We start from the raw sequence: 19,023 nt of genomic DNA on the forward strand, positions 1-19,023 counted from the left end.
TTTTTTTAAAGTCGTATTTTTACACTAAAAAGGAACCCTTCGAAGTATTTTACAGGCATCCTCAAACTACTATAGTTTCAATCTGGCTTTCGACTTTCACAAACCAGATTTTTAGGTTCCCTACTCCCCAAATTTAAATGAAGTATTCAAATCTCCCAAGGGTCAACAACTAGAAGGAATACTATACTTTATCACTGACCAGGATCATTAGAAATTAAGCTTCTAAAAGTTCACGTTGAACAAGGTATAGAATCCCATTTTGTATAATTTGTATCCTCAAGAACACCTGGTACAAGCTCCTAAAAATATCCGGGGCTATAAATATTTACTGACTAAATACACTCCTTCAACACTTTGTAGTTTTGTTCCCTGCTGTTGAAACAAAACAGCATAGCTTTGCAAAACCCAAAGGACCTAAATGTTGCTGAAACTTCAGAGAATACATTATTGTTTTGTTTAGAGCGTTTAGCCTTGCCCCTATGACCAGCTATAGTGCTTTTAACTGATGCTAGCACAGAGGGCAAGAGAGTTAGCAGTTTTAAGTAGTATCATACCCCATTAAAGGGTTTTAAATTAAAGGTTTTACGTATTTATCGTTTAGCTATTTAACATTAATGTTCTAAAAATCAGTTAATTGTATCAGCAACTTAAAGAGAATTCTGTAGTCAATCTAATTTCCAGGAAAATAAACACATACTGGTACCAATAAAGGAAGAAATAACCAAGCTTTCTGCCTTAAACTCCGACAGTAAGCTAAGGATAGTTTACATCAATGTAATGAAAAGTAAGTATTTTTGTATTCTACAGACGTTTCCATACCTAGTTTTCAAAGTAGTTATAGAAATCTTTAAAAAGAGTCAAAGCAAACTGGGAAGCCATGATCAAAATCACAAACTACCATTAAAGATACACGAAAACATCTGGCAACGAAGGTCTGGAATTGGTTCCAGAGTATCAAAGGTTTTCTGGCGAATGTATTACGCCTCTAAATTATCACTTAGATGCGACATTTCTAAAACGGCAACACAGGCCTAGAAGTTTCAGTGAGCCAGTGCCGGCAAAACCAAACTATGTCAAAGATACTCTCTCCTTTGAGCGGTAACAATCAACTTTGTACTCTGGGATCAACTTGCTTCAAAGAAGTTTAAGATGATACCTAAAATGGGAGGGAAGCCAGTAGAACGGATAAAGAGAGAATCAAATAGAAAATTAACTTGAAAAGTTAAGTTTCTATTTCCAATAAACTGCGTCTGTGAAATCTTCCAGACGATAAAGACTCGGAAGAACAGACGGATCTAGACCCAGTCGCATTCTCTGAGGCGTGCGCACAGCGCGGAAAGGATGAATGAATGGAAGACAGGCGCGTGTGAAATGCAGCAGGTCCCGCCGGCAACCAGACCGGCTGCAGCTCTCCGTAGGCCTCGCTCCTCCCCCTTCCCTCCTCCATGACAGCCCGGTCTCGAGCACGGAGGGGCGAGGACAATGTGGTCCCCCTTCTAACCACCCCCCCCCCCGCCCTTTCATCCTCCTCTCAGAGGTTTACCGCGCGGCACGGGGTTCTCCTCCCCACCCCAAACCTTTCTCGCCTCCCCTGCCGCCAACCCCGGCAACTCTCCGACGCGCTGGAGTAACATGCGCTCGCCCCTCTCGGCTCCCCGCGGCGAGGTCGAAGCTTCTCCGCGCGTGCCGCGGCACCACTCCCGCCCAACCCACCCTCTGGCAACGCGCGCCCACCGGCCTCCCGGCCCACCCGTCTAATGAACCCCGGCACGCGCGCCGCACCCGAGTCCCTGGGCTGGATAGAGGCTCGGGAGGGAGAGGGAAAGGCTGCCCCGGGGCTCCCTCCTCCATCTCATTCCAGGCCGGCTCGCCGCCCACCGTCCCTGTGGATCCCGACGCCTGCTCGGAGCCGGCCCTGCGCCCTCCAATCCCGAAAACACAATTCCCATCACCCGAGCCCAGGGCCCCGAACACCCTCCATCCTCGTGGCCCCCTCAAGGCTCTGCCGGAGGCGCCGCGCCGCCCCTCCCCCCACTTCTCTCCCCGAGCTCTCGGGCCCCCACCAGAACGTGTGCTCCACACGCCGTAGCGGCCAACCTCCGGGGCGCCCCCAGTTGTCCGCGGGGAGGTCAGGCCCAAGAAGAGGGGGAGGGGGCGGCAAGGGGTAGCATGCGCGCCGGGAACGCCGTCCCGCGGGGTCCCCCAGTCCGAAGGGAGACGGAGCGCGGGGACCGGTGGGGGTGGGGGCCAAAGGCAATACTCACCGGTTCCACAGTCGCCATCTTAGATCGATCTGATCGCACAACCGCTCCTGAAGGGGGGGGGGTGAGAGGAAAAAAAGGAGATTCAAACCGGATTGGCCGGCTACTGTTCACGTGACGGACGTGTCCGTTTGGCCCTGGCGGCGCCTGCGCAAGACTGCGGCTGCGTGTTTAACGAGAGGCTTCTGGGAAGTGAAGTCTCTCCCCCTTTTTTTTTCTTTAAGGCAAAGAAGTTAAAAAAAAAAAAAAGAACTGGTCACGTGGTCGATGGGTACGGTTCGCGGTTCTCGGCGCTGCGGACACTCGCGTTCTGCAGGGTGGTTTTCAGTGCCCTGCTCTTCCGCCTGGATAGATGCTGTCGCACTTACTGCCAGGCATGCCTCCTGTGCCCTTTGTCGCCCTGTCCTCCCATCTTCCCTGGAAGGTTGGGAACCGAAGGCTCAGCACGCTCAATAAGGCTTCATTTGCTTAGCTGAGGTCCTAGGACGAGTTGCCTGTGTGTTTATTTAATTTTCTTTTGACTTCTCACCATTTTCTCTTAGTTTTACAAAGAGTTGGCGATGGATAGTTGTGTGAGCAGTCAACCCTCCCCGGTCCCTTGGCGCCGCTAACACTGGTGGTCACTCATCGCCATCACTGCGAACGGGGTGGCGGCACCGCCCACAGTACCCACTTGCCACAGGTTGGGGGAGGGGGAGTGCACCCGACAGCTTTTCCTGTTCCAACTCCTGAAACTAAGACCTTAGAGTTAAATCTTGCGTGGAAGTAAAAATGATTTGCAAGTTGTGTCCTCTCGCTTCCACTGTTCTGCTTTAACGTGAACGGAAACAGCCCAAGTCCAGGTGCCAGCCAGGGAAGCCACTCCGGCCCCCGCTGACTAAGCCCTGGACTGACGGTCAGGAGTCGTTAGGCCAGGTCAACTATGACTCTTGACGTTGACTCATTCTCGTTAGGCAAGTGACTTAGTCAGTGCCTCAGCTTTTTCATTTATGAACCACAGATAATAATACACTTACCTCACAAGGGTTTGCTGTGCTAATGATTGTAACCAGTTTTGAAGAAGCATCGGACTCTATAAATGCTTCAGTAGGCAACCTCGTGTCTTCCTGAGGATCAGCGGCTTCCCTTAATGTTTGTTTTTTTTTTTTTTAAACAATTAAAAAGTTTTTTCTTTCGTGTACTTTGTTACATTGTCATGTACACCAATGCAATTTTAAAGTTTCAGGACAAGCTCCCCCCCTCCCCCTTTTTAACTGTAGCTACCCTCCACAGAGACTTTAATGTTCAGGAAAATATTGTTATATTCACAATAATCACTGGCAATTAGAAATTCATCCCCACTATGGCATCCTACATCTCCTTTCCATGTAACATACTGTGCTGTCATTTCTCAAGACAGTGTTACTCTGCACGGCTATAGATAGAGGTAAAGATATCTAGTAGAGTGCTACTCTAAGGTTTAATGAGGAAGACATTATAAAGTTTCTACTTCCCATGCTTTTTAAGAATGTTAACACCAGAAAAATAAGTATAAGCAGGTTGCCTGTGCCTGCCTGCTTATAGTGTTGCTGATGTTCTTAACTGTGTCATACCTATTATTGAGTACATAATGGGTGCTTGAGCTGACTAACACATAATTGAGGCTGTAATAAGAACTCAAAAACCACGGCCTGTTCATATGCTTTGGTTTACCTGGATGTCAGAGACAATTAATGAAAGCTTCTGACCAGTCAGTTTAGCTTTAGTAGGTTTAAAGTAGAATTCTGAAAAAATAAATGGATAATATGGATTTCTATTTACAGAGACTATCTACTTTTAGCCTATCCGAAGTAATTACAGTGGATCTCCATCTTACTTTCTGTTGTTTAAAATTAGTATCCTGTTACCCGCTCTGACTATATAGTATAGATGTATTATTTTCCCAGTGCTGCTAGTTAACAGAACAAAAGAGATTTAAAATTTGAAGAGATTTTAGTTCCCATGTGGGATTGAAAACCAGTGATGTCTTTAAAACTTGTTTTTAATGATAGCTTCCATTTTATTAGCTTTTCTCTTGATAAAACACACACCTCACTTTTGTCAATCATCCTTGTGCTTCTACAATATATGTGTATATACTCCTATTCTTTACAGCTAATTTCTATTTTGTATGAGCTTTGTTGCATGTGTTTTATGGCACATTCATATGTCTTTGCTTAATATTACCATCAGATTCTGCCATGTCAAAAACTTGGTGATTAGGTTTTTAATCTATGTATCTATATAGTTGCTTTGTTTTACCAACCTGAAATACACAGAGCAGAAATTTTATACTTTATCTTCTAATCCACAGAAAAAGTACATATTTGTGCTTGTACTTAAAGAGGGATATGGTATTAAAACACTTTTATACTTATTGGAGTTATATAATTAACACATAACTAATGACCCAGCATAGTATCATGGTGAAGTGAAGTGAAACTATTATTTAAAAGCCTGGAATAATTGGTTATCATTTAACATCTGTAAATAGTCATGGTCTTTTCTCTGCATAGTATATTCCTGAAGCTGATACATTACTAGTCTTTATAGATTTAACTCATAGTAAAAAGACTTTAAATAATTTAATAGAATACATCATAATAAAAACATCACATCATTTTTATCATGTATTTTGTCACTGGAATTTTATTTAGAGTTTCTAGATAACCAAAGTCATTGTTTTACTGGACACTGTTTAACTATGGTTCAAACTAATCACATCTGCTATGATCAGTCCCTCAAAAATATTACTGTTGCAGTGTCTAGAAATTTTTTTAAATAGGCCTTGGAATTTTAGACAGTCTATTTAAATTAGATGTCTTTCTTAGACTCTGATTAGTACAAAGCAATCATTTGTCTTAAAATGGGTAGGTTTTGAGACTGAGGATATGAAATTGCATAATAAAGTAAATGATTCTTAATATTTTAATGTTGGGTATTAATTTTAGATATAATCTAAATCAACCTCTAGTTAACACTTTTTAAAAAACCATTTCACTCTTTTTTTCATTTTTTTCACTCTCAAACTTGGTTATACTTTACAGTCTATTTTTTAAATTGCTATCGTCACTTTCTACAGTGATGTTACTTTAGGAAGGACCTAAAATGATGGCTTCTAACATGATGAATAATCTTTTAAATTACAATTAGTTTAGTATTTGTGAACATGAGCTCCAATGTCAAATTTTCTTGGTTCATAATCCTCATTCTACCACTTACTGTGTGACCATATGCAGATATCTGTCTCTTTCTGCCTCATTTTTTGTCATGAGTTAGATGGGCCAATAATAGTACTTACCTTGCATGATCAGTGTGAGAAATAAATTAATCCATTAACATGCTTAGAATAGTTCTTAGAACATAGTAGCACTATGTTAACTATAATTACCATGATAAAATATCACATGAACATAAATTTCTGATTTCTACTTTTTGTATAGTATAGTATGCTTAAAAATTCTTTTATGCAGAGAGCCAACCCCCACTCACTGTCTTTAAGCATAATTAAACATTATCACCTCCATCTATAGACAGACTCAGTAAAGTTAGGGGACACAGGCAAATCTACCCAGCCAATGGGGAACCGGAATCCAAACCCAGTTCTCTCAACTCTAAGATATTCTTTCCTCCATACCAGAGCTGCTTTCCTCCAACAGGGTCTTCCAAAATGCCTAGGTCTCTTTGAAGAACTTTTAGTACTAAGTTCAATTACAAAACTTGACAATTCAAGAAGAACTATGTTAGTAATGGGAAGTGTGTAATATTTGAAGGATACTGACGGGACATGGGACGCCCAGGCACTTCCTTTCTGGCCTGTAAAATCTGTTTGCCATCCTAAGTCATGGGTATATAAATAGTTCACTACCCATAAAAGAAGTGTGACTAAGAACCGAGACGGTGCAGCTCACAAGCACCATAATAAACTCATCCACCTAATGATAGAGACAGGCACTGAGCTGCTTCCCTCATTGCATTCAGATCTCCATCCCAGTGCCATCCCCTGAAGGAAGCATTCCTTGACCACCCTGTCTAAATCATCATGGTCATTACTATTTATCCCCCTGCACTGCTTTATCAGACCACTTTGTAACCCTTGCTTTAAACCCAGTATTATATTAAATATTTAATTGTCGGTTGTCTCCACTAGCATAATATTAGCTCCTTGATGATTTGTAGGTAGATTGCTAATCAATATTTGGGGAAAACACAAATCTAATTTTTAAAACTTCACCAAAGTCTGGCCTCAGGACTAATAATGCAATAGAAAAAATATGTCTATGTCCAGGCATCATGTTAAGCAGTTTACATGTGTTGATGGTACCTCATTTTATCTTCAAAAGAACTTTCTGAGATAAGGAAACTGAGGTTAAATAACTTTGCCAGAAATAGTTCTGCCTTCAGGGCTCTTAACAATATATGATATTGACTAGATTGTAATTGGACTGCCTAATAAGAAAGTCAGTCATTGGAAACAATGAGAAATAACCTGCAAATAGTATGTGAAAAATTCATGTTTAGTACCAACAATTACTATAAATACACTTAATGCATCTTTTAAAATTGAAATTTGAAAAAAATTTAAATGTATGGGATGCAATCAGTAGTCTATAGAAATAATCTGCATGATTGTAAACACCCAAAATTCAGAGATTTGGGTGGAACTTCAGAGAGGATTTTCTGAAAATCCATGACTGCATTTTCATTGCTACATATCTGAGTAAGTGCTTACACTGAATTGTCTAGAGAAAGAAATGTATTAATGGGTGGAAGTTGATCTGCTTGCCATGTGTAACAGAGGAATCCAGGATAACAAAATTTGATGATCTAGCATTGTTCTGGGGACAGAGTCGTTGTTCAGTCGCTAAATCCTGTCTGACTCTTTGCGACCCTATAAACTACAGCATGCCAGGCTTCTCGGTCCATCACTATCTCCCTGAGTTTCCTCAAACTCATCTCCATTGAGTTAGTGATGCCATCCAACCATCTCACCCTCTGTTGTCCCCTTCTCTTGCCTTCAGTTTTTCCCAGCATCAGGGTCTTTTCCAATGAGTCAGTTTTTCCTATCAGGTGGCCAAAGTATTGGAGTTTCAGCTTCAGCATCAGTCCTTCCAATGAATATTCAGGGTTGAGGGGACAGAGTACCCTGGCACAAAAATATGAACTCTGGTCCATTGGCCCCCAATGGGAATGGTTTCTTGGGGACACCACAACTATACAATTGCCTTGTTTTGATTCCAGGTTTACCAAGCAACCATATAATGAACATATCTTCTGGTATTGATTTGTATATATGTAGGGTTGATATGGATACATGAATGTCTAGACCACAATAGTTACATTGATCAGAGACCATTTTTTAAATGGCATTAAGTTTTTTAGCTTGTTTTACTTATGCTCTGGTAGCTTGGCTAAAAGAAAACTACCCCTGTGGACTGGATTTTCTGTGTGTCCTCAGACTGTGATGATTCTCTGTTGAAATGCCAATCTACAGGAACTGTCTGTATGGCTACCCTCCCTAGGGCTTGTCAAGTGTTCTTCTCCAACAGTATCTTTGGAGACTTGTGAATTATAAATTTTTTAATTCATCTGCCTTTAAATTCTTAAAAACAGGGGATGTACTAAAAATTCTCAGATATTACCCTACATGTTTCAAGTAGCTAATAGAAAACCATGATTAGTTTTGTAAAAATAAATAATATAACCATAATTATACTCCCAGAAAGCCATTTATATATTTTTTTAAAAAATGAGAAATCACTATTAAAGACTTGGTATTTGGGGAGACTTGGTATTGTCAGGTCTGTGGATGCATTTAGTGCAAATGTGACAGCATTCACAGCTCTGAAATGGGAAGTTGGGAAACAAAGGCCCATACTTCCTCACATCAATGCCTGAGATTTTCAGGGATCAATGCCTGAGATTATCAGGTTTTAAGAAGGCGAAAAGGATTTGACCCTGATATACATATCAGCAGACTGGATGTTGCTGTTGTTGCTCTTCAGTCAGTAAGTCGTGTTCGACCCTTTGTGACTCCATGGACTGCAGCATACCAGGGCTCCCTGCCCTGACTATCTCCTGGAGTTTGCCCAAGTTCATGTCCATTGGGTTGGTAATGCTATCCAATCATCCTCTGCCGCTCTCCTCTCCTTTTGCCTTCAGTCTTTCCCAGGATCAGGGTCTTTTCCACTGGATGCACTTAGTTTATAAAAAGTGACTTCTGGGAAATGGAAAAAAAAAAAAAAAAACATGCTGGGCAGATTTATGAAACCTGTTAGTTTAATTGTGAGGCAGTTTATGGAGATGGAACCTTAAAAAAAATCTGACCTTGCTTAAACATTTCCCCATATATGTCTATATGTTTTTCTCCCCTGAAGGGTAAGAAAATAGGTTCATATGATAATAATAGTCAAATGGGATATCTATTTCATTTTGCAATAAAATAAGATGGCAAGTAAACATGATCTTATTCCTTTATTAGGGCTTAATTTTTACACTTTGAAATATATTTTGGAAATATATAGGAAAATGTCAGCAGTCATTGTTGAAACTGAAAAACTAAAGGGGAATTACTGTTTTGTTAAGTAACAAAAAAAAACGATTAGCTAAATGTAATTAATACTTGAAGAGCAAATCAATCAATAGTACTTGGCTGAAACTATTTGAATGAAAACATTTAAATGTAACTCAATAACATTTTTTGTCTTAAAAAGAAATGTTACATTATATGTCAACTGTACCACACTACAACTTAACTATATCATTATTTTGGGAGATTAAATCACATATCTGATAGAAGATACTGTTGTTGTTGCTCAGTTGCTAAATCATGTCCAACTCTTTGCAATGAGCCCATGGACTCCTAGGCTTCCCTGTCCTTCACTGTCTCCTGGAGTTTGCTCAAACTCATGTTCATTGAGTTGGTGATGCCATCCAACCGTCTCATCCTATGTCCTCCCTTTCTCCTCCTGCCTTCCATTTTCCCCAGCATCAGGGTCTTTTCTAATGAGTTGGCTGTTTACATCACGTGGCCAAAGTATTGGAGCTTCAGCTTCAGTCCTTCCAGTGAATATTCAGGGTTGATTTCCTGTAATATTGATTGATTTGATCTTCTTGCCATTCAAAGGACTCTCAAAAGTCTTCTCCAACACCGCAGTTCAAAAGCATCAATTCTTCGGTGCTCAGCCTTCTTTATAGTCCAACTCTCACATTCACACATGACTACTGGAAAAACCATAGCTTTGACTTATGTAGATCTCTGTGGGCAAAGTGATGTCTCTGCTTTTTAATATGCTGTCTAGGTTTTTCATAGCTGTTCCTTCAAGGAGCAAGCGTCTTTTAATGTCAGGGCTGCAGTCAACATCTGCAGTGATTGTGGAGCCCAATAAAATAAAATCTATCACTGTTTCCATCGTTTCCCCATCGATCTGTCATGAAGTGATAGGACCAGATGCCATGATCTTAGTTTTTTGAATGGTGAATTTAAAGTCAGCTTTTTCACTCTCCTCTTTCACCTTCATCAAGAGGCTCTTTCATTCCTCTTCACTTTCTGCCATTAGGGTGGTGTCATCTGCATATCCAAGGTTACTGATATTTCTCACAGCAATCTTGATTCCAGCTTGAGCTTCATCCAGCCCAGCATTTTGCATGAGGTACTCTGCATATAAGTTAAATAAGCAGAGTGGCAACATACAGCCTTGACGTACTCCTTTCCCAATTTGGAACCAGTCCGTTGTTTCATGTCCAGTTCTAACTGCTGCTTCTTGACCTGCATACAGATTTCTCAGGAGGCAGGTAAGGTAGTCTGGTATTCCCATCTCTTTAAGAATCTTCTATAGTTTGTTGTCCGCACAGTCAAAGGCTTTAGCATAGTCAATGAAACAGAAGTAGATGTTTTTCTGAAATTCCCTTGCTTTTTCTATGATCCAACAGATGTTGGCAATTTGATCTCTGGTTCCTCTGCCTTTTCTAAATTCAAATTGCACATCTGGAAGTTCTTTGTTCATGTGCTGTTGAAGCCTAGCTTGAAGGAGTTTGAGCATTACCTTGCTAGCATGCGAAATGAGTACAATTGTACAGTAGTTTGAACATTCTTTGGCACTGCCCTTCTTTAGGATTGGAATGAAAACGGATCTTTTTCAGTTATGTGGCCACTGCTGAGTTTTTCAAATTTTGCTGGCATTTTGAGTGCAACACTTCAAAAGCACCATCTTTTAGGATCTAAAATAGCTCAGCTGGAATTCCATCACCTCCACTAGCTTTGTCCCTAGTGATGCTTCCTAAGGCCCACTTGATTTCATACTCCAGGATGTCTGCTCTAAGTTGAGTGATCACACCATCATGGTTATCCAGGTCATTAAGATTTCTTTCTAAATAGTTATTCTGTGTATTCTTGCCACCTTTTCTTAATATTTTCTGCTTCTGTTAGGTCCATACCATTTCTGTCCTTTATTGTGCCCATCTTTGCATGAAATGTTCCATTGGCATCTCTAATTTTCTTAAAAAGTTCTCTAGTCTTTCCCATTCTATTGTTTTCTTCTATTTCTTTGCATTGTTCACTTAAGGCTTTCTTATCTTTCCTTGCTATTCTTTGAAACTCTGCTTTCAAATGGGTATATCTTTCCTTTTCTCTTTTGCCTTTAGCTTCTCTTCTTTTCTCAGCTAAGGCCTGAAAAAGGCCTCCTCAGACAGCCACTGTAAGGCCTCCTCAGACAGCCACTTTGCCTTTTTGCATTTCTTTTTCTTGGGGATGGTTTTGATCATCACCTCCTGTACAAGGTTATGAACCTCCGTCCATAGTTCTTCAGGCACTCTATCAAATTGAATCCCTTGAATCTATTTGTCACCTCCACCGCATAATCATAAGGGATTTGATTTAGGTCATACCTGAATGGACTATGGGATTTTCCTACTTTCTTCAATTTAAGTCTGAATTTTGCATAAGGAGTTTATGATCTGAGCCACAATCAGCTCCCAATCTTGTTTTGCTGACTGTATACAGCGTCTCCATTTTTGGCTGCAAAGAATATAATCAATCTGATTTCAGTATTGACCATCTGGTGTTGTCCATGTGTAGAGTCATCTCTTGTGTTATTGGACGAGGGTGTTTGCTATGACCAGTGCCTTCTCTTGGCAAAACTCTGTTAGCTTTTGCCCTGCTTCATTTTGTACTCCAAGGCCAAGCTTGCCTGTTACTTGAGATATCTCTTGACTTTCTACTTTGGCATTTCAGTCCCTATAATGAACATGACATCCTTCTTTTGGTGTTAGTTCTAGAAGGTCTTGTAGGTCTATGTCTAGTGCTTAGCTCTGTTTAAAAAAAAAAAAATCACACTTCCAGAGGGGAATGTGTTTATTTGCCTTTCAATCTGAAGCTGGGATGGGACAATTGCTTAAATTGGCTTGAATCTATAAATTAAACTTTTGTCCTTCAAAATGTTTAAGGAAGGAATTCCCTGGCTTTACAGTGGTTAGGACTCCTGCTTCCACTGCCAAAGGCCCACATTTGATTCCTGGTCGAGGAATGAAGGGCCCTGAAGACACATGGCCAAAGGAAAAAAAAAAAGTTTAAGGAATCATAGAGTAAAACTGGAATTTAAAAAATTATTTTATTACTTCCCTGGCAGTTCAGTGGTTAAGCCTTCCCCTTCCAGTGCAGGAGGGTTTGGGTTCCATCCTTGGGCAGGGTAGATAAGATCCCACTTGTCTCTGGGCCAAAACATAAGACAGAAGCAGTATTATAACAAATTCAATAAAGACTTTAAAAATGGCCCACATTAAAAAAAAACTCTTTAAACAATTATTTTATTTTTATTGTTTTATTTTATACTGTTCTTCAGCTTGGTGATTATTTTTTTCTTTTTTACCCCTTGGTTTTTCTTTTTTAAATGCATTTAATCTTATAATGGTTTCATTTTAAATACAATATAACAAACATCATAGAATTGGTGCTCTTGAATTATGGTGCTGGAAAAGACTCTTGAGAGTCCCTTGAATGGCGAGATCAAACCAGTCAATCCTAAAGGAAATCAACCCTGAATACTCACTGGAAGGACTGATGCTAAAGCTAAAGCTCCCATACTTTGGCCACTTGATGTAAAGAGCCAACTCATTGGAAAAGACTCTGATGCTGGGAAAGACTGAGGGCAGGAGGAGAATGGGATGACAGAGGATGAGATGGGTGGATGGCACCACCGACTCAATGGACATGTTTCAGCAAACTCCGGGAGATAGTGAAGGACAGGAAAACTTGGCCTTTTGCAGTCCGTGAAGTTACAAAGAGTGGGACACAATTTAGTGACTGTACAACAACAACAACAACAACAACAAACAGCATTAAAGAAAAAAAATTTTTAAGGAAAATCCCCCCTACTACCCTAATAGATCTATATGCCAGCATTTTATGCTTTTATAATTATGGGGCACATGCAATTTTGAACTGTGCATTTTTCACATGGTCTCTTATTGCAAAAATTTTCAACACTGTGGACTGGATAATACTTTTTAAACATTTTATTTTGAAAAATTATCAAACTACAGAATATGTTCAATAGTAACTTCCACAAACCCTTCTAAATTAGCCAGTTGTCAACATGTTGCCTTATCTGTCTCAATCTTTCTTTCAGTATTTCCAAGCCATTTGAGAGCAAGTTGCAGACACAATGACCTCTAAATATTTCAACAGGTTCCTCCTAAATATTTTCTTACAGAGCCATAACACAAATCAGGAAACGTAATATTCAAAACTTTTACCTAAAATATAATAACTGACTCAATATTCAAATTTTTCCAATTGTTTGAATAATGACTTTTACATTTTTTTTCCAACTTAGGATCATGCATTGCATTAGTTGTCATGTCTCTTCAGTTTAATCTGAAATAGTTCCTCAGCTTGTCTTTTCAGACACTGGCACTCAAGAGTAAAGGACAGGGACTTCCCTGGTGGTCCAGTGGCTAAAACGCTAAGCTCCTAATGCAGGGGACCCCAGTTCAATCCCTGGTCAGGGAACTAGATCCTATATGCCACAAGCAACTGAGTTCCCATGCTGCAACTAAAGATACTGCACGCTGCAACAGGCATCAAAGATCCTGTGTGCCCCAACCAAGATCCAGCACAGCCAAACGAATAAATAATTAAAACATAAATAAATAAATGTTTAAGAGTAAAGGACAGGACTTCCCTGGTGATCCAATGGTTACAAATCCGCCTGCCAATGCAGGGGACACAAGTTCAGTTCCTGGTCTGAGAAGATCCCGGGTGCTGCAGCAGCTAAGCCCGTGCACTGTAACTATTGAAGCCCGTGCATCCTAGAACCATGCTCTGCAACGTGAAGCCGCCGCAGCGAGAAGCCTGTGCACCACAACTAGAGAGCAGGCTCCACTCACTGCAACTAGAGAACGCCAGAGCCCCTCAACGAAAGCCCAGCACAGCCAAAAATACATAAATAAATAATTAAAAAAAAGAGTAAAGGACAGCTGTTTTGAAGAATATCCTTTAATTTAGTTTGTCTGATTGTTTCCTATGACAGTTTAATACTTGATGCTCATAGGGTTACAATATTGTGAACTTGTTATGTTCATGCAACACTTTTGAACTGTACATTTTTGGCAAAAATACTGCGTCAGTAATATTGTGTCTTTCCCAGTGTGTCACGTCAACACTGGTAACCTTCGTGGTCTCAGAATACTTTATTAAGTAGATACACTACCATACCTAATTCTTCATGGTTACATACTCTGGTTATTTTCAGGTTTCTCCTATTAAGAAAAATGCACTAATGCATACATTCATGAGAAATTTGTTTACATAGATTAGATAATTCCTTCAGGATAAGTTTTCAGCAATGGAATTTGTACAACAGAACTTTTGCTTTTTACACATATTGGAATTCACATTGTTCTCCAAAGTCTTGTATCAACCTAACAGGTCACAACAAACTTATCAGCTTGGGCCTTAAAGCAATTAAAAAAATTTTAATTATAAGAATATATTGCTGATAATTTTTGTCACTGGTTTTTTTATTTACTAATTCATAGCCTTTATCTTTGTTCCCCTACATTTATTTTGCAAATTAAAAAATCTGCAAAATGTTGAAACAGAACATTAAGTACCTGTAAACCCATCATCTAGATTCTCTGATTGTTAATCTTTGGTGATGACTTTTTTTTTTTGGCCGCACCATGCAGCATGTGGAATTTCCCTGACCAGGAATTGAACCCTTGCCCCCTGCAGTGGAAGCACAGAATCTTAGCCACAGGACCACCAGGGAATCCCGGTAGTTATTAATCTTTGGATCAATAAGGATTGATAAGAATATTCATGATAATTGAAAAGTCAGCAGCAGTCAATGGGGTTGTCCCTTAGAATTGTGGAAATAGCTAATAGGACATGGAGTCTCTAGGTGTAAAATAGATGGGGAGCCAACAATGGTACTATTTGACTTATATATTAAAAAAACAATCAATAATAGATGGTAAGAAGCCTGAAGGCAGTTATTACCAATAAAACATCACAATCTTTTGCCCATTTCCTGGATCTGAGCCAGTTTTCAGACTCAGAGTTCATCACCTGAAGGAGCTGGGTGCCTAGGAGAAAGGAACCATGGCCATCAATGGGGAAATAATTTCCCCAGTTCTTTTCCAAATGAATCTCTAGTCATTTATTTGGATAAGTGTATAGTTTGGAAAAGGGAGTATCCAAACATTTCTATAATTGTTGGACTTAGGTTTGACTTTACACTGGTAGGTACCCAGAGACTTGAAGCATCATCCTGACTTCCCTTTTAGAAGGAGAGCATATGAGGTTCAGGCAATAACTGGAATCCTGGTCAGGGTCTAGCTCCAGTGAGCCCATTGTACCCACAAACCTACCAGTGGTTATTTTACCATTCCCTAAATATATACCTGGAATAGACACACTTAGTGGTTGGAACCTTGGCCCAATGAAGAGGTATCGTAGTAAGGAAGGCCAAGTGAAAACCTCTGAAACTGCTCTACCTCCTCTACTAACTCCAGTTAAGATGATAAACCAAAAGGAGTATATTTCTGGAAAGGATAGTAGTATAATTAGTACCACTCCTAAGATTCAAAAGGACTCAGGGATGGTGGTCCGCATATTATCTTGATTTAGTTAACAAGTCTGGTCCATGCAAAAACTGGCTAGATCCTAAAACATGACAGTGGACTATTGAACTCAATCAAGTTGAAGCCCCAATCGCTACTGCTATACCAGACATAGGATCTTTGCTATAGCAAATTAATATGGCCTCAATAGATGGTATATACCTACTAATTTGGTGACATTTCTTTTCCACCTCTACCAAAATGGGGATTAGAAAGACATGGACAGGACAGTGTACATGTAAAATCTTGCTCTCAGGCTGTGTTACAATACAATATATGTTTCTGCCTTAGTATAATCCCATGAGGTGTTTTGTTTGTTTTTCGGCCACACTGTACAGCTTGTGGGATCATCCCGAACCAGGAAACGAACATGGGCCCCGGCAGTGAAAGCAGAGTCCTAACCACTAGACAACCAGGGAATTCCCCCAGTGAGGTTCTGAACGTCTGAAAATCCTGCAAACATCATATTGACCCACTATATCAATGACATCATTCTAATCAAACTGGTTAAGCACAAAAGGGCTACAACATTGGAGACCTTGACAGGACATATGTGCAATCAAAGAGTGGAGAATAAAATGTACTAAGATTCAGGAGCCTGCCATGAAAATACAGTTTAAAAAAAAAAATTTATTTAGGCTGTGCTGGGTCTTAGTTTGCGGCACATGGGATCTAGTTCCCTGACCAGGGAACCAGCCCCACCCCCTCCCTGCATTGCGAGCTCAGAATCTCAGCCACTGGACCACCAGAGAAGTCCCTGAAAATACAACTTTTTAAAAACTTATTTATTGTTTAATTGAAGGATAATTGCTTTACAGAATTTTGCTGTTTTCTATCAAACATGAAAATACAATTTTTAAGAATCCATTAGTCAAGGGCATGTCAGGATATGCCTTCCAAACTAAAGGATCAATTATGGCATCTCACATCCCCCACAGTGAAAAAAGGGAGCCCAACATCAAATATGTCTCTTCAGGCTCTAAAGGTAGCATATTCTACATGTAGGTTCAAGTGATAAGAAAGGCTGCTAGCTTTGAGCAGGGCCCAGAGGAGAAAGGGCTTTGAAGTAGTATCAGACTATGGTGCAATCAGGCCTTGGGCTACACTGCCTGGAAGACATATGATGTTAGATGTGTCAATGGTGGTGAAAGATGCTATGTGGACTTTTTTCAAACCCCAGTGGGATAATCACAATGCAGGCCTCTAGGGCTCTACAGCAAGGCCACAACATTTGTAGCAGAGAATTTTACTCTTGAAAAAAAAATTCTGGCATGCTATTAGACCCTGGTAGAAGAAAGGGGTCTTTTTTGTTTGTTTTTGTTTTTTTTTAGGCTGCACCGTCCTGTATGAGGGATCTTAGTTTCTCGATCAGGAATCAAACCTGTGCCCTTGCATTGAGAGTGCAGAGTCTTAACTACTGGACAACCAGGGAAGTCCCAAAAGGGGCTTACTCATGGTTACTGGACACCAAGTAACCTTACGGTTATAACTACCCTGGTGAGGTGGGTTCTGTGAGACCTATTTCACCAAGTCAAAGCTTAGGCAGGCTAGCAATGATTCATTATGAGATGAAAGTGGTACATCTAGGATTCAGCACAAGTAGGACTCATGGGCACAAGCAGGTTGCACCAGCACCTTCCCTTCCATTTTCACTATGGCTATGTGGGAAATTTCTCAGGAAGAGCTTATGGAGGAGAAAGATTCAAGCTTGAACCATGGCTGGGTTAACTCCACATGGGGATGCAAGTTGAAAAGAGAAGTGTCACTACAGCCCCACATAAGTGTGGCCTCAAAAAAAAAAAAAGGTGGTGAGTGAATTTCCTCCCAAAGGGTATATTGTGTCCTGGCTCCTCTGCTTTGTGTGGAAAGATAAGTGGCCCACGGTCAGACCATATGCAAACTCATGTCAATGGTGAATGGCTTGGCCACCTGGGCAGGTATCTGAAGGAAGATTACAAAACTAGAATAGAGTAGGTCTAGGGTAGATTGGATAGACAGATGAGAGTGTACACAAACTATGAGGATCTTTGTATCCTATGTTAATCTCCACCAGACAGCACCCATCATGGAAGAAACATAAGCAACTAAGAAACAAAATGACTTGGCCACTTGATGGTAGTCAGCCTCTGTCATCAGCCACTTCAGTGCTTGACCAGTGGGTGCTTGAATAGAATATCCATGGTGACTGAACATGGACCCAAAAAGATGAATTTCACTTGCCAAGGCTGATCCATCTACTATCATTGGCAAAATCCAACTTAGTAGACAAAGAGAGGAATCATCATTCCCTCAGAAATAACTGACCCTGATGACCAACCAGGAAGGGAGGATAAGCTTGGTGCCCAGAAAATCTACTTGGGCACCTCTTGATACTTCCTGCCCAATTGTGATGGCAAATGGACAAGTATACAAATTATTATGTACCAAAGAAGACATGGTTCCCTGGGAACCAGACCTGTAGGATAAGGACCTGACCCAAACCATGGGGCAAACTGCTAAGACCAGCAAAGGTGTTCTCAGAGAATGATAAGAATCTTCAGTAGATAGTGGAGGAGAGGCAAGATGAACTCAGCTACAGCCCTGACATCAGGGCTGTAATTCTTTCCACTCAACTTCCACTTCTAAATTTCCCCTAGAAAATAGGTCTACTGGATCTGGGAGGAGGTATTCCAGAATGTATGTGAAGAAGTGGATCTAAGCAGCACAAGGGTTAAACTTCTGTCAACACAGTGGTGAGCCACCAAGGTTCAACTTAATGAATGGCTTGCTGCCTCAAGCTCTGTGTCAGAGTCTACTTCCCTCCCAGGGAACCCAACCAGTAACAATCAATATACATAGACAACAGTTTAAAATTCTGAATTATTATAGTTTGAAACATAGGTGTAGAAGAACACCTATATTCAGTATATTTTTTAAAAACTTAAAAGAACATGTACTAGCATTTGAATTGACTTGGAGAAGTTTATAATTTGAATTATAATTTATGAACAAATTAGAAAAGATATAATGGCATAATTTGTCATAAAACTCTGAGTACATATATTAAGCTGAATATGTAAATCAAAGATGAAAAGTATTAACTTAAATGACACATGTGGCAACTTAAGTTGTGATTTACATATTTTTTAGAAATTGCTTGTAAATAATGCATGTCATGACCTGAAGGATTACTATTGCCATTTAGGATAATACAGTTTGAGAATGTGGCTGAATGTTATTATACTTAGATAGATACCTTACTCATGTCTATATTTAGAAATGCTAAAATCCTGAAATGTTATCTCCAATGTCCCTGCTATTTTTGCTTAGTAAAAATTCAGCATTTAAACAAACTGATCTTATAGTCTCCAATCCCCAACACCAAATTCTAGACCCTGGAAGGCAAGACCTTCCCACTAAGTGACATTATGTGATTGTATTAGTCAGGGTTCTCCAGAGAAATAGAATCGATAGGAGATACAAACAGGAATATATATACATACTCAGTCACTTCAGTCATGTCTGACTCTGCAACTCTATGGACTATAGCCAGCCAGGCTCCTCTGTCCATGGGGATTCTCCAGGCAAGAATACTGGAGTGGGATTTATATATATATATATATAATAGGAATCAGCTCATACA

At 40.2% G+C, this 19,023-nt stretch overlaps 1 protein-coding gene across 3 annotated transcripts in view; it reads right to left on the reverse strand.

Annotated features, from left to right (window-relative positions):
* The window catches only part of EIF4E (eukaryotic translation initiation factor 4E), an 83,225-nt gene that overhangs the window by 36,094 nt on the left and 28,108 nt on the right, over positions 1-19,023 (reverse strand). For 2 of the 3 annotated variants that reach the window (XM_043438810.1, XM_043438812.1), the window contains exon 2: positions 2,265-2,311. In XM_043438810.1, the coding sequence (XP_043294745.1) occupies positions 2,265-2,311 (47 nt within the window). Of the gene's footprint in view, positions 1-1,782; positions 2,027-2,264; positions 2,312-19,023 lie in introns of those variants that run through there. The other variant, XM_043438811.1, reaches the window with a different exon arrangement.

Source organism: Cervus canadensis, chromosome 19, assembly GCF_019320065.1.
Source record: "Cervus canadensis isolate Bull #8, Minnesota chromosome 19, ASM1932006v1, whole genome shotgun sequence".
Lineage (NCBI taxonomy): Eukaryota > Metazoa > Chordata > Mammalia > Artiodactyla > Cervidae > Cervus > Cervus canadensis.